General features: G+C 40.7%; 1 protein-coding gene across 8 annotated transcripts in view; it reads left to right on the forward strand.

Annotated features, from left to right (window-relative positions):
- TPK1 (thiamin pyrophosphokinase 1) overlaps positions 1-16,675 on the forward strand; it is a 186,168-nt gene that overhangs the window by 67,594 nt on the left and 101,899 nt on the right. For all 8 annotated transcript variants that reach the window (XR_013999566.1, XR_013999567.1, XM_081147514.1 and 5 more), the window contains one exon: positions 10,811-10,883. Coding sequence is in view for 6 of the 8 variants with exons in the window: in XM_081147514.1 (XP_081003640.1) it covers positions 10,811-10,883 (73 nt within the window). In the remaining 2 variants the exon portion in view is untranslated. The remainder of the gene's footprint in view (positions 1-10,810; positions 10,884-16,675) is intronic.

Consider the following 16,675-nt stretch of genomic DNA (forward strand, 5'->3'; position numbering starts at 1 on the left):
AGCATCCGTGTTACTGTCCCAGTAGTGTCTCCCTCAGCGCCGGGTAGTGCCCGTTGTATGGTTCACAGTATAGTAGTTTTGTTTACTCATTCAGCGCAGTCAGTGGATGATTCTTAAGAATTGCCCTTTCAGTTGAAATCTGTTATTTTTTTCAAGTTCTTCTGTGGAAGAATGTTAGTTCTTTTAGTTAGGAAAATAAATAAAAAATTCAAAGTTGTCACGAGCCCTAGAGGTTATATAAACAGTAGTAGAGGCTCATATATATATAAGGCCTGTATTTGCTGTATCTTAGTGAAAATTCTGCAAAAGCTTGCTCAGTCCTGTTAGGTTTTATGAAATAAGACAATAAATATAAGACACATGGAATAAGTTGGTGTCAGGTTTCTGAGCATACATTGTGATCTTCATGACCTCCAATATATGTGATGACTGATTTCAGTCTCCCTGTCACTATAATTCTCTCTGTGATTTGATTTAGCTTAACTGATGTTCAAGCATTTAGTGCTATCATCGAAAAATGTACTTTGAGTGTGCTTTAACATATATGGGGGGTGGGCAAAAGTAGGATTACTGTGCCGTGGTGACGTTCTTTTGAGTTAATAAAGCCATTGTAACAGTTGTAACCTGCATGTCTGTAACTGTAGACTTACTTTTGCCCACCCTATATAGGAAACAAGGGTGCACTTTGCTTAAAGAAAACCAGAAAGTGTTTGGTTTAGCTTGACGTTTATAAGCTTAGTCTTAATCAATGTTTAGTCACTTGCTTCAGCCAGTTTCTATTAAAAAGTATTTATGCAATCAGATTACTAAAGTCTGTAAGCAGGTCAACATTATTGGGTCTTTACATCAAAATGACAGAAGGTAGAAATGATTAGCACATTTGAAAGAAAATTTATACCAGGAGGCTTGGTATTAAAGAGCCCTACTCAACCAACTGTGAGGACACATTTATCTCAGGTTATTGATTGGACTAGTTTAGTGATATATTTCAGTCTGTTGGTTATCAAATGCTATAAATCAGAGATCTCAAAGTTACCCATGCATAGTTCTGAATCATTTCAGGGTATTGGAGTGGGAATGTGTGTGCAGAGATGCTATGCTGGTCAGATCATGCATGAAGTCAAAATAAATTTCCAGTGTGAGATCGTTTTAAGCAGCTGCAGGAAGTCAGTTTACAACTAGACTTAATCAGAAGTATTGTTTTTTACGGCTAGCCTACTTCATAAAGTATGTCTCTGACAAGCCCCTCACTTTCCCTGCACTGTGGATGGGGCCTTCAAGAGCAAATTACCTTCAGAAGATTTTTTAGAGAAGCCTGGGTCATCTTTCAGGAGTTTGGAGTAACACGTGGCCCCTTTAATATATGTGTGTATATAATTGTTTTTTAACTGTCTGATTTTTCCTATGCTTTTAGATGAATGCACATACTTGCATGCTTGCACACACACACCTAGATACTTGCTGCATGGTTTTCTTGTCATTAAAGTTTTGGTTTTGTATGATCGGACCAAGAGTAAGCAGAATAACTCCAGCAACAAGATGGTGTCTGTGATTTGCTGACACATCATATGGAACCTGAAACTTGGCTGGGTAATGAGAGTGCACCTGAGCCAGCTATGGCCTTTCTGTTGTGAGGGCACAGAAAAGTGACAGCTGGAATTCAGGTCAAGCAAGGGCTAGTTAATAAAGTTTGTGGGAAAATATCCAAAAGTTAATTATACCAAGAAGAGCTCTGCACTATCCCATACAGCCCTGGGTTAGAGATGGGAGAGCTGTTGGAGGCTTCAGTATTGCCTCTGTAGCCAGAGTGCTCACAAACATGCTGGAGTATCTCAGAAAGGGCACTTAAAGTGCAACAGAGAACATTTTACCGCCCTAAGAAAATGTATGTATCTGCCTGTGTGTGTATATGTGTATATTATATCTTAAATGCTTAAGCTCTGGGCATTATATGTCATAGGAAGTAGAAGAGAGCTAGAGAAAGTCAGGAGAAGGGAACTTAAATGCTGAGCAGGAAGATGTTGATCTTTAAATCAAAGGAACTGGAATAAAAAAATCACTACTAAAAATGTTGCCTTACACTCTAATCTGTGATTTAGAATTGCAGTGAGCACTCAAGACTTACTCCCTGTTTGTTTCTGTAAACATGGGTAGGGACAGCCAGATGCAAATACAAATACCAACAAAACCAAAAATTGCCCACAGACACCCACCCACACATCTCCCTGGCTGCAGGTGCTCTGATCACGCCCTAGGACAGCCTAATATTGTTTATTAGTCTCTTTCAGCCTTCCCCTCCATATCCACCTTCCTAACTCAATACTCATTATGATAGAAATGCCCCAGGTTATGAGATTTTTTATTCCTCACTTTCTTAATGACAGTGAAAGGGAACTAAATGGTTTCCTGCAGTGTATCAGTGATAAAAATACCTCTCGTGCAGGCTGAGAAATTTAATAACATTTCTTCTAAATTTTTAAAAAGTATATAGCGTACACTTCCTTGGTTTTATGAAAGTTTGTTAATCAAAACATTCTGTATCTTTTTCCTCACTTCAAGTTATCATATATTTTTTTTCCTAAGTAAACTCTTTTAAATCGCACTCTTATAATTCATGATTTCCCTGGGCAGGGAGCATCATAACTTTTTTTAGATATCTTTTGCTTTTTAACAAATTGTTACTCTCAAAGAAGTAAGACCCAGACAAATTTACATTACACATAGGACTCTCTTTACTTGAGCCGAAATCTTTGTGACCACTGATAGTTTTGTAAGATAATTTTTTTCTGAGTTGTAATATGTAAAAATATTACTTAAAAGCATAGCTTTGCTTTAAGAACCCACTAATATGAAATTTTACAAGATTTCCTAGACTTGTCTTTTTAAGGTAAAAATTTCTTCAGATTTAGTTCTATTATTTAAAAAAATTAAGGCAAGTTTATAGACAGAGAAAGATGTTTTCTGACCGGAAGCATAGTGCTTACCAAGGCGGCTGAGGCTTAGCCCCTGAGGATATATTTTCTGTGCACAGCCATCATCATGGTTTTTCCTTCATGCAAAACTCACTTGTTTATTGCTAGCAGCCTCTTGTGAGTGTTCACTTATGTTCTGCTGGGTATCAGTGGCTGGAGAGCAGTCCCACCTGTTAGGAACAAGAGAGACAGTGTAGTGTCTGTCACTAAGGTGTCCTGTCAGTGTCAGGAGCATTTTCACAGGATTGAGTCTCCCATTCCCATTACCAGTGAGAGGCTCCTCCAGGGAATTCCTCCCACGTAGCCTTTGTTTCCCAAAGTGGGAAGGAGAAAGAGTGACTGTCGAGCACCACCCTGGTGTGTCTAATGCTCTTAATAGGCTGGATCCAAGATCGGATACAGGTGACAAAGGCCACTGGGGCCAGAGGTGTTGGACCTCGTAGAGCAACAGTCTGAGCCACACTGACCTTATTTGTTCTATTTTAATCAAAACAGTGTTCAAGTAATTTATAATGTAATCATAGTTACAAATAATAACAATACAAAAATAAATTCAGTGAGCCAAATCTGTATCCTTTAGTATTTACATTTTTTAAAAATTATATATTCCTTCAGACGCAGCAGGGAGCAAAATGCCTGAGTTCACTGAGCTTTCCTAGAGATAGATCATAAGTCAGGTACATAATTAAATGAAAAGTGCATTGCTAATGGCGAGAGGACAGTGAAGCAGGAGAGGGAGCAGTTAAAGTGAGGGAACCCTCACTGAGAAGGGGACTCCATGTTAAGACATGTGCCATGTGAAGGAGTGAGCCCTTGGCTATCCAAAGGAAGGGCCTTCCCCACAGAGGAAATACCCGTGCAGAGACCCTGAGACCTGAGAATGGTATCAGTTAGCTCATGCTGCATAACAAAGAACCCCAAAGCTTAGTGGCTTTAAACAACAGTGATTTATTGTGGCTTAGAGTTCTAAGGGACAGCTAGGCAGGTCTCTGGTATCACTCGTGTCCTGTGGGTCGGGTAGATACTTGCTGATGATGTCACCATGTAGACAGGACATGTTCTCATGCCTAAAGCTTGGCTGCCTAGAAGCAGAGCCCCCTGACTTCTCTCTCATCCTCCGTCGTTCAGCCTCTCAGCCTCAGGCTTGCCCATCATTGTCCTCATGGCAACCAGGAGGGTTCCAGGAGAGCAGAGGGAGGGCTGCCACGCCATCACCATTGCTTCATTTCTTCTACATTTCATTGGTCAGAACAAGTCACAAGGCGAATACAAATTCAGGGGGTGGGGAGTAGACTTGTATTAGCATCTCCTGATGGAAGGACCTGGGAAGCCCCACTATAAAGGAGTATGGATGGGAAGGGGAAATAATTAGGATAATTTTGCAAGCAATCTACCACACAGAGAGAGAATGAGGGAAACTTATTAGGGAGAGTGGTTAGAGCAGCAACAGGGTGGATTTCATAGGGCCTTTGTAGGTAATACTAAGATTTACTCCGGACCAGATGCCTCTGAGGATTTTGGGCAGAGGAGTGATAAGTGTCTTCTGGAAGTTGTAGCATGGAAGATGGTAGGAAAGAGCCAGATTCAGAGTATATTCCAAAGGAAGCATCTGTAGAACTTGCTGACTAATCAGCTCTGATGAGGAAGAAAACAGAGTCAGGGACAATAGCAAGGATTTGGGCCTGAACGACTGGAAAAAGTTGATTTTTTGTTTGATGAAATTGGGAATCCGTAAGAGGAGCAGCTTTGGTGAGGAAAAGAGCAGAGATTCGGTGGTGCAGGTGCAGAGTCTGAGTCGCTTATTGTACATCCAAGGTTGAGTAATTTGTTGAATATATGAATCTAGAGTTGCAGGGAGATGTGAGCTTTAGAGGCATCAATTCATAGAGGGTATTTAAGGCCAGGTGACTCGGTAAGACAGCCTGGCACATGCAGCCAGAAGAGGAAAGAGGTCCAGGGGCTGTGCTCTGGGCGCACTATTGTTAAAAAAACCCGAGTGGGGTGTAGGTGCTACCTAGTAGAGCTGGAGTGACCAGTGAGTCACGGGAACCAGGAAATCATACTCAGATCAAGTGAAGGGAGATCAAGGAGTAGAGAGTGATCAGTTGTGTTAGATGCTTCTGACGGGAAAAGTAACAGGAGAATGGACCGTTGGATTTAGCGGTATGGCAACGTGGTCTTTGGAGATTGAAAATGTAAAAGCTATATGCACATATAATTTTCATAGACATATATAAGGATGTTTAATTTTCTCTTTTGTGTGCTCTTTCGTCTGTTTGTCTTTTTTTATTTTCTATTTGAATAAACTATTGATGTCAACTCTACTTGAACAAAGATAGTCACCCTTTGCATTTCCTTTAAATGTTTTCTCTGTTACGCCTTTTACTTTTATTAAAGGGGTTCATCATCTAATGATTTTATGATTTCAAGGTGACCTGTACCTAAGCCATTATCATTGATGAATTATTTTCCTGTAAGACAGAAATTAAGTACTGTAGAGATCTTCCAGGCTCCAGTGCCCATCTGTTAAGATAACGGCTCACACATCCAAATATAAGGTTTAAAAGCAGCAAGATAAAAACAGAAACTAGCGAGGAGAGGAAATACGGTATTTGCTTTGGCAGGATGGCGTGTGCCTTAAATTCTTTCATTGTCATTTGCTCTGGGATGTTTCAGTTCCTGCTACGGAGGAAGCTATAGGGAAAAAAGGATTGAAAACACTACTGCAGGCGTATAGCTGGCAGCTTATTACACTTGGCTTTGGACAGGTTGGGAGGATCCACAGCCTACTAGTGGCCCTAATGGCATTTGCCTGTCTGCCCGAATTCTGTGTTATATCTCCGCTGAGTCACAGAGAGAAGCATAAAACGAATAAATGACGCAGCAGATCACCACCAGCGAGCTCGCCTTTTACATTTGTCAGGGTGAAGAATTGGCATAACCTGTGTACGTGCTCTGGGTCTCGTGTTTGTAGACAAGGAGAGAGGAGCCATTTCACTCTTTTTGTTTGCTTTTATAGATTTTATTTTCTTTTAGTTATTAAATTAAGATAGGCTTTATTAAAATTTAAACAGTACTTCCATCCCCTAAGATAATCAATGTAAATAACTTGACTCACTTCACTATTTCTCTTCTGCTTATACAGGTATTTAAATATCTTTTTACACTTTTATTATGTTGAGACACTATGAAAACAGTTGAACTGATTACGTATAAACAGTAAAAATGTGGTGTTGCCTTTTTTACTTATTGCGTTTTGGATCACCCTCTTTTTCAACTGCTGTTTTTCCCCTTGATTAAGTTAGGAAGTTTTGCAGAGAATGTTAGCCCAGATCTTTGAATTGATTAATTCCTACTCTCTTTAGACTCAGTGTCATTTTTTTCTTGTATCTCCAGTCTTACTCTTTTAACAATGTTCTCTATGTTCTCCTACCATAGTTCTTTAATCAAAATCCTACCCTTCAGCAGCCAGCACACATATTTCTTCCCTTTTGCCTCAGTGATGCCTTTCTAAAGTATACAATCTGACCAAACTAACACTGATTAATAAAATTAGCAGGGGGTAATGCGTTTATGCCATACTTTCTCCCTGAGAAACTCTTGCTCCATTTCACGCATGTGTGTCTGGGGGGGGGGGGGGGGGGCTGTAGACTGGCTATTAAAGAGCAAGGATTGGGCTGGGCTTCTGTGCTTGGGTTTCGGTTCTAGCTCTTATTACCCTTGTAGACTCTGGCAAATGACTGTTTTTCCAGTAAAAACTTATTTTAACCAAGTAGCTCCTGCCGTACGCCAGGAGTTCTCTAAGTGCGTCACACGTACTATTGCTTAATACTCACACCTGCTCCAAATTGTCCTCACTCCACATCCGGAGCAATGGGGCTCAGAAAGGGCCAGTGACTGGGACAGGCCAGGAAGTAGGGAGGTGGGCAGAAGAGCATTTTCCTAACAAAGTGCCCTTGCTTGGTCTTCTCACCCACCCTCCTCTTCCCTTCTTACCGTGCTCAAGCCGCCTCTCCCCCCTCCACCGCTCTTCCTGCCGCCCTTCCTGCCGCTTTCCCTTCACCCCATCTCTCTCCCCTTTCTCCCTCCCCTGTCCTCCTCCTCCCCCTTCTCTTTCCCTCGCCCCTCTCCCTTCCCGCCCTCCTCCTCTACCCCGATCATCTGGTACATGGGTGTCAGCATCCGTGTGCTTGGTGCTCTGGGGAATACCAAGGTCAGCCTGAGATCCTGCTCCAAGGAACTTACAATGTAGTAGAAGCTAAAAGGCATTTACCAAAATGGCTTAAAATGTAGTGGAAAGTTATAGGTTTAGTGCTATAGAAGCTGTAAGGGACCGATGGTTTCTGTGGGAGCAAGGAAGGCTCTGTGGAGGGATAGCCTTCCTCTCTGGTATCAGGAAATAACATGAAAGAGCAGTTGTGTTCTAACACATTATGTTTGGGCCTATTTTCTAAATAGATCAACCTCCTGATTATTACAGGTAATGGAGCTTAAAGCTCAGTAACTGACGTCAGCCCTCTTTGGACTCTCATGTTGTCAGGTGTGTGTGGCAAGTTCTGTAAGAGTAAAATGTGACTATAAAGGAGCCCACATCACTTTTGGTGCCTGTGGAACACCTTTTAGTCACAAGTCAGTGCCCGTAGATGGAGGATGCCAAGAAGAGGTGTACTGGTCTGATCTGTGTCAACAGGAGACAGAAATGCAGTCCACCAGCGGCAACACAAATCCATATACCCTTAGTCAGTTGCTATGTGCAGTCAGTCCCCAAAGAGTTCTGAAAATAACCCTCCTGTGTAAACTGTCCTTTATGTCATAACATAGTTCCTCTCCATCTGTGAAGTGTCATCCCCAATCTACCCCTTCAGAACGCCCAGGTACCATGGCAGCGGGTGCCTCAGGAAATGTGAGATGGGCTCATGAAAAGTTATTAATAATTTCAGTCTTGTATACCAAGTGTATTTTGGGCATGAGTTGTCTTAGAAATCAACACCCTAGTTCGTTTTTAAAGCATATATGCTATATTAGAGAAAGTTATATTAAAAGTTAACTGAAGTAGGTTATCTTCTCTCTAATTTTTTCTGTTAATGTTTTATCTGAGGACAAAGTGATTTATGTGATTGTTTCCTTATATGTTAAAAAGGAATCTCGTTCTCTTTAAAATGATGTCGTAAGAGGACATTTAGCTGCTTGTGTGTCTGTTTTTATTTTTCATTTTTATTGTCAAAATCAGCATCATATTTGGGAACTGCCAGATTGATTCTAGGTATCTGAGGGACTAAAATGTGTAGAGCCGCATTGAGTACATCTTATTGGGAGGTTGTGTGATTGAGCTGCACAGAGCCAGAGTCTGAGCTGAAATCCCTGTCTCACGTGTAGAAGTAGGTGGGCTCTGGTCATGCAGACAGACTTCACTGGGCTGCCTGGACCTCAGCTTTGCACAAAGGACAGTGAGGATATTGGTGGGATGGTGCTGTCACACCTTCCAGCACTGTCTCAGCCCTTTGGGGCTGCTAGAAAGAATGCCATAGACTAAGTGGCTCATGAACAGGACACACTTATTTCTCACAGTCCTGGAAGTTGGGGAGTCCAAGATCAAGGGGCGAGCACATTGTGTCTGTTGAGAGCCCACTTCCTAGTTCATCGACAGCTGTCTTCTCTCTCTGTCCTCACGTAGCAGAAGGGACACCAGAGCTCTATTTTATAAGGACACTAATCCCATTCCTGAGGGCTCCACCCTCCTGACCTAGTCACTTCCCGAACCTCTGCTCTGCCTCGTAATAACGTCACAGTAAGGGTTAGGATTTCAACATATGAATGGGGGAAGAGGGGCACACACATGCAGACCCTCGGAAGCACTAATATTCTGTGACCGATATGGTTGGATGTTGGTAGGTGGAGGCATTTTAGAGAAACTTTTAAAACTGAGTAAATTTTTGCAACAGGAGAAGAAAAGAACTACTGATCTGTTTTCAGTCCTAAGAGGGATGAGGTATAAGGTTTTTACCTATTTAGGTAGGAAAAGAAATTGAAAGTAAGGGATGGGGTGACAAGGACATTTTGAGGAGAAAAGCTTATGGGAAAACGTTGAGATCAGGCAAGATGATTTAAAAACCTAGCTGCCTGACCCCCAACCCTGCCTTATCCTGAAATAAATGACTGTCATTTGCACATGGTTGACATTCAACAAATAGTTCTGGAATCAATTAATATAAAAGTTTTATTAATTACCAAGAATTGAAATGAGTAAGCATTATTGGTTTACAAAAAATCCAAACTAAGCGGCTTGTGCAGCACAGCTCCGTGGGGGAGGCTTTCTCTTCCTGTTCAGTCCTGAGAAGATGCAGCTCACAGAAGAGCTGGCCCAACACAGGATGGTTAGATTAGGGCATACCCGCGATTTGCAATCTTTCCCTTCTCATGGCACAGAAACGAATTACTAAAGTTCTCTGGCATGCCAAAAAATGTTATATTTTTGCCTATCTGACAAAAAAAAGTATAATTTTGATTAATTTACACAGGATGGATATTGTTGGCTGTTGTCATATTTTTATTTGACAATCTAAGGGAAAAGAGGTCAGTGCCCCTGACTAGTTAGAGCCAGATAGTCTCCCATGTCTTGGCTTTTATGACCTTGAGACATCTCCAAGTTTGGGGGCTTCATCTGTTTTGGCAGGTAACATCCAGGGAGTTAGAGCACCTGGCCCCCTTAAGGAGGGACCTAGCCCATTATATAACAGTTGGGCCCTCTTGAGAAGACATGCAGTTTTATTATTATTTTGAATCAGAACAATTAACAAGATAAATGGCCACAGATCTAATTCTCCTGGGAGCTGTAGAGTAGACTGTTTCTGGAGGGCATGGAAGCAGATGTTCCCTTCTTTATGTCATATACATTCTAGAGGCTCTGGAGGCAGGAGCACTGAGAAGTCCAGGGATGTTTCATTTCTCCACAGTTAGGTGTTTTAAGTGGGAAAGAGTTCTACCAGGCCATGTAGATGTGTTAGTTAAAAATATATAAAGGCTGGCTCATATGGTTAGGGTAAGGATCTCTGAAGTGAGTTCTGAAAAAATATAAATGGCAGGGAAGAGAAATAAGATAATTGTGATAGAATTAGAAACATCCATTTGTGGGAAGCCTCTCCCTCTGTTTAGTAACCGTGATCTTTGTAGTATTTCAAACCTGTCTAGATGATTCGTTTCTAGAAGTATGTCAGTAGGATATTGGGAAAAGGTCTTTGAACTGGCTCCTGCTCTACAGAGAAGACCGCCACCTTCTCCCCTTTCCCCCTCCCAGTCCCCCTCCCTCCATCTTCCCTTCCCCCTCAACCCCCTTCTCCCAGTCCCCTCTCCCCCTTCCCCATCTTCCCTTCCTCCTCTCCTCCCTCCCTCCGTCTCCCAGTCCCCCTTTCCTCCCTCTCCGCCTCCTCCTGTGCTCTGTTCAAATCTGTTGAGAGCTCTGATCTTCGGTGAAGGTCCAGTACTATAAAGGATTGAATGTATGTAGAAGGTAACATACAAAGATGGAGTCTTTGTTTTAGAGTTGTTGACCTGGGAGTTTTTTAAAACAATAATCTCCTTTAATCTTTATCTGTTTTTTGAAGCGTGGTAAATACTCAGTGTGGCTAAGTAGCTGAATTAGCTGGTTGTATGGAGCCCCCCAGTCGTACTGTATTGTAACCCAGAGTGTACACTTGACACCCATTCACTGTGAAATAGGTTCTGTATTTCTTTTTCCTTTTGATTACATTAGTTCTCGCCCTGTTCCTTGTAATCATAGTTTTAAAGATTGACAAGTAAGGAGCCTTGTTTACTCACTCACTTGGAACTCTTTCTTCCAGCTTCTTGCCTGAATTCATCAGTGGAGACTTTGATTCCATCAGGCCTGAAGTTAGAGATTACTACGCTGTTAAGGTAAGCCATGGACACTTTTGTATGCAAGATGTTGCTCACACGATTGCTTTTCTGGCTTCCTTGGTGTATGTGTAGGGATTGAGAAACTGATTGGTTATTTTTACAAATGTTATGGTAATTTTAATACACATTCAAGCAGAAATTTAGAAAATGACAGGTAGAAATACAATTTTAGAAATTCAGCCAGCATCAGGTAAGCATTAATGCTCAGTACTTTAAGCACATATATTTTAAATAAGTTTATAGTTTATTAAGTTAACTTAATATACTGTTATTGCCTACCTCCTCATTAGTTGTATATTTCTCACAAATCACTTTTCATTTCACTGAATGAGTGTACCATATTTTACTTAACCAATTCCCAATTGATTTACATTTGTGTCCATTTTTTGCTTTGTAAACTAATAAAGACATCTTTGTAAGTGAATTTTTATAAAAATGCATAATTATAGAGCTACAGCTTTTTTCTTTAATATTTAGTTTTTTGAAACTATTATTACCCTGTTCTGAATAAACCTATTCATTATATGTAGTTTTTTGAAACTGTTTAGTTTTGTGAAACTATTATTACCCTGTTCTGAATGAAACTATTATTGCAACTTGAAGTGAACAATAGCGCAGAGCTTACAGTGCTCATCTTGGTACTGCTGTTGTGAAACTCTTCCAGAGATCTCGCCAGTAGGGAACATGCAGACGAGCTCTTTGAGAATGATGGGGAGACAAGGAGGCGAATGATAGGGGTCAGTTACTCAAGCTGTTGCTGGCTTTAGAGTACAGTGCGGAGTTGTGAAAATGAAAATCACAGTGTCAGCAGTTCTAGCCCCAGTACCGTCATCTGTGTTATTCTGAACTGGCGTTAGCAAATTACACATATTTTAAAAAGAAACAGCAGTTACTGAAATATTAAAACTTTAAATTCTTTATAAGGCTTGGGGGTGGGTGAGATAAAATCAAAAAGAATCAAAGGGAATCCTTTTACAGGGAGGGAGGGAGGAGAGAGGAGAAAAAAAAAGGAAAAGATGCTGGGGGGCAAAGGTAGCAGGTTTGTGAAGTACAGGCTGCCCTGATGAAAGCCCCAGGCTGGCAGTGACGAGCTCGGTGCACATCCATCTGCCCACCTGCTGACCAGACTTCCCACGGGCAGATGAAGACTGTTCCCCAGTCCGTGTTTATCGATACTATAAGTCTCCATCTCCTGTTTACAAGACGAATCATCTGTCCGGTGGTACCTACACCAGCATTGTCTTATATGATAAAAAGCACCATAGGTGTTATACGCGTATTATTAACACTAGACATAAAAAGTGAAAAGGTAATTTCACTCTGTAAGAACACAGTTTGGTACTGTGACAGGGTCAGGAATCCGGGTACGCGATGTGGGCCAAAGACCCTGATAGAATCACAGTTCTAAAGGCAAGACTTGATTGAAGAGAGGCGGCCTTACAGTATGTGCTCTAGTTGGTCATGCGGTGCAACTTAGTACATCTTTATGCCTGTTTACATTCTTCATGACTGCAAATGGCGCCACGTACAGTGTGTGCATAGTTTTGATAAATTTTAACTTTTTAAATAGATTTGTATATGTTGTGGTAGTAAATGATAAGATAGACTATATCTACATATGTTTTATGCATTCATGGCATACTTAACTTTTTCTTAATTTTTTCCGTATTTCATGGCTATGTTGTTGCAAACCTCCAAAAATTTTTTCAATGTATTTATTGAAAAAAAAATCCACATATAAGTGGACCAACGCAGTTCAAGTCCATCCATTTTGTTCAAAAGTCAGCTGTAGTTATATATTGTTGTGTGACAGTTTATCCTAAAGTTGATCAGCTTAAAACAGCAAACAGTATTTATCTCACAGTTTCCCTGGGTGAGGAATATGAGAGGCCGTGTACTAGGTGTTTCTGGCTCAAGGTTTCTCATGAGATTATAATGTAGCTGATTTTCAGTCTCCTCAAGGCTCCACTGGGCTACAGATTCTCTCCCAAGGTTATTCATGTGGCTGTTGGTTGGGCTCACTGGCTGTTATTTCTCCCTGGCGACTGGTCGGAGGCATCGGTTCCTTGCCATTGGGCTGTCCTCACCGCGGCAGCCTGCTCTCCAGGGAGACTGAGTGAGGAGAGAACTCGCCTGCAGGAGAGCCAGCCGGGCAGAAGTAGCTGTGTTTTTGATGACCTAATTTCAGTCATGATATACCATCTTACCGTCTTTTCTGCCAGATGCTAACGCTGCTGCACAGGGCTGTCAGCACCAGGAGGCAGGGGTCGTTGGCCGCTGCCTTGGAGGCTGGCTGCCGCACCACCTGACTGGCCTCGTACTGCCAAAGCCCGAGTGTTCAGCAGTGAGAAGGCCATGCTAATGATGGCGCCCTGCATTCTCAGTCTTAAATTAGTAATATGTGAAAAGAAAGACGAAAACATAGCCATTAACAATTTTTGTTTAATTCAGTCTTTAATGAAAACTGCTTCAAGATAAGTTACATACCAGCAGCCCAATTACTAGTCTTTATGTCCATACCCCTTAGTTATTTTTTTCTTTGGGATTTGGACAAGTAGGGGGAAAGCTTTGATCTACCACTGAATCCCATACGGTCCATAGGGTAAGAAACTAGATACACAATTTACCCCTTTTGTTAGTTAACGTACAGCAGTTTGCAAACTGTGTGTTTAGAGATGCAGCGTTCTACCACTGACTCAAAACCAAAGTCGTCATTGAACTCTCAGGAGAAGGACAACATGACTTGTAACTATCAGGGTCTTTTCCATGCCAGTAGCTGCATTTAACTGATTTTAGTATTAAACATATAGATATAGTAAACACTGATTATACATACTCATAGCTCAACTGCCTGTAATCCACTTCCCTGCTGCATGCGGTGCGCCCTTCTTAATTTACTGCATAAAGCTTTCCTCTTCAGCTGGCTGTAACCTCTTTGTGCTGCTTCTCTTGCCCGTTTGCCACAGTCCTCCCTGCTGGTTCACTAATCCTACCTCAGGGTGATGACTGTCTGTCTCAGATTTCCCCCTTGAGATATTTTTTTCACTTTCCTAGTCGGTCAGTGCTTCCTTGTGTCAAGGCTAAAATCACCTTTTTCAGTCTTCTTAATTATTCCATCATCATGCCCACATGTATTCAGTTTCCTGAGAACTTTTGAAGACACTGTAATATCTCATCTAACTCCTGATTCCTTTATTGTTGTATAGTCTGTGGTTCTCCACTGGACTTAGAAAAGGGGTTAGTAAAAGCATGCTTCCTTAGTATTTGGGAGGTTAAGGAACTAGTTTGCAGCATTTAACTAATGTCTTAAAAAGTCATAGAATAACAAGTTTTAAATGTAGGTGTGTAGTATAGAAGATAAAAATATATATTAAAAATATAATGATAAAATGTAAAATAATTTAACATATAAGTATAATAAATCTCCTGATGAAGAAACTGAGGCTCCTAAAGCTTAATGACTTAAAGAAATTAGTGGAGCTAGTCAGAGACAGCTCTTGGATCAATATTCATGTTTTCTATAAAATTTTATTTTTAAGCTGGGACTCAGTTGCTACTACTGCTTATCAACAGATTGTATGGGGCCTATTGGGCAAGACTGGTTCGTTCCTTGCACAAGGTATTTAGCATCCCTGGGATTGAATGTCAGTATCACCATCACGTGATAATAGTCAGTGTGATAAACAAACTCTCTGCCTTCCCATTGCCATCATGCCACCCTCTTTTAGCCCCAACCTGGAATGGCAGGAGTAGGAGTGCAATAGTTGGGGCAGACCAAGAATGACTATACAAGCTGATAAATTATTAAAATATGTGAAAGCTATTTAAAAGACAGAGGATTGAGCTAAGATAGAGCATTGAAGAACCAAGGTAATTAGGTAATAAAAAATTAGCAAGGGCTTAGGTGGCCTGGAGGTATAAGAATGTCTCCCTTTGTGCTACAAGGGAGTGCTTGGGCATCTCAGAAAGTGTTGCCATCACCACAAGGCCATGTTGTAGACAGGGGAGTGAAAATAACCCTAGTGATACGTCAGCAATAGGACTTGAGATCTGAGTTCTGATTTTATCTTCTTTGTTAATCCTGCCAAATCTGGAAGAACACAGTTTGGTACCATGACAGTGGTCAAGAATACGGGAACATGATGTGGGCCAAAGACCCTGATAAAATTGAAGTTATAAAGTCAAGACTTGATTGAAGAGAGACGAGGAGCCCTAGTACAAAGGCTGAATGATATGAGCGGAAATTTTCTGTTAGCAACAGGCAAGGTTATTGTAGGCCACCAAGCCGGTCTAGCACTGAACTCCAGGAGTGGAGATGTGAGCCAGGCCCATTGCTCTGCAATAAGGACAGAGACGCATGTCTGTTATTCCATCTTCCTCAGAATTGGAAAAGATAAAGAGTTTTTTTGGCAAATTATTGAAGAGTATCTTTTATTAAATCAGTATTTCTTGATATTTTCCCATTGTCACCTAACAGTGGTATGGCCTTACCCCAATTTTGAAGACTAGTCTTGGTAGGTAAGGGTAGTATGTCTAACTTGTTTAACCTGTGCTCCTTTGGGTAAGTGTAAGATGCTATAAATGTTACATCCAATAGCAGAAAATTGCTCACCTTTAACATCTCATTATTATGGCTGTCACTTTATAAAGGTGTTTCATTGACATTTTAGGAGACTGAGGATTTGAATTTGAATGTAACTTTTTCCAGTTGGAATAATGGAAAATTGTCTTCTCGTTTGACATTTGAATAGAATGTCTGATTTTTTTTATAACTGGACTGTTGATATTAAGCAGGAAATGCTTGTATTTTAATTCCAATTTAAACGCATAGATTTACAAATAGTGGGAATGGGAGGGATAGGTAAGCTTAGTACTCAGGCAAGATGTCAAATAATCAGTGCTTAGTCTTGGCCATTAGTAATGTGCACTTTAGTTTTTAGAAATAAGAAAAGGCTTATGGTTTCTTGAACTAACTGTTCAAATTATTTTTTGAGTTGTTAGTTTTCGTACATGGAGGGCTCACTGAGGCACGTGAGAGTAAATCATGATCTATAGCCTGGTCCTCTCAGACACTTGTAGTGATGACTAGAGAGTGGTATACACGTAGAAGTCCTCTAGAAGGCTAAGGAACTGTTTTAATATACGGTGGGGGGGGGTTGTTTTACTTCCTAAAATTGTTTACTTAGAGCTTTTTAACAACTTCTCAGGAACATTGCTTTTAAAAAGATTTCTAATCAGTTCACATCCATAAGTGCATGATTTATGAACCTAGGTTTCATTCATAATCACTCACTTAAAATATCCTTTTGAGTTGGATAATCCTCCAGTTCAGTTCCCTTTAAATTTCACAGAATCTCCCAGATGTTTTTAACCTCCAGTTTAAAACATCTGCATGGATCTACCTAATCTCATGAATCTTATTATTTTCTCATTTTCTTGGCTGTGTCTCTTTCCCAGATCTGGCCATCCACATGCCCACAACTTTTAGATATGGTTAAAGTAATTAATTTAGAGAAAATAGAAAACTTGACTGTTAGAAATTGTAAAAACGTGAGCAAGTTTGACTATTGTGCCAGACAGAGGAAGCTCTATAAAATATGTAAAGTTCAGCTTCATTTATGAATATATTTCTTTAAAAAAAAAATACAGCACCCCTTGAGTATAGTAAATTTTTAGGCTTAAGCTTTAAGATGAATTAACATATGCCAAGATATAAAGGCAGTTATAGATAGGCAGTTCCCCTTGACAGCCGAGCGACAGGTCCTTCACTTTATATTCTCCAACCGAGG

Source organism: Miniopterus schreibersii (assembly GCF_964146895.1).
Source record: "Miniopterus schreibersii genome assembly, chromosome: 9".
NCBI lineage: Eukaryota > Metazoa > Chordata > Mammalia > Chiroptera > Miniopteridae > Miniopterus > Miniopterus schreibersii.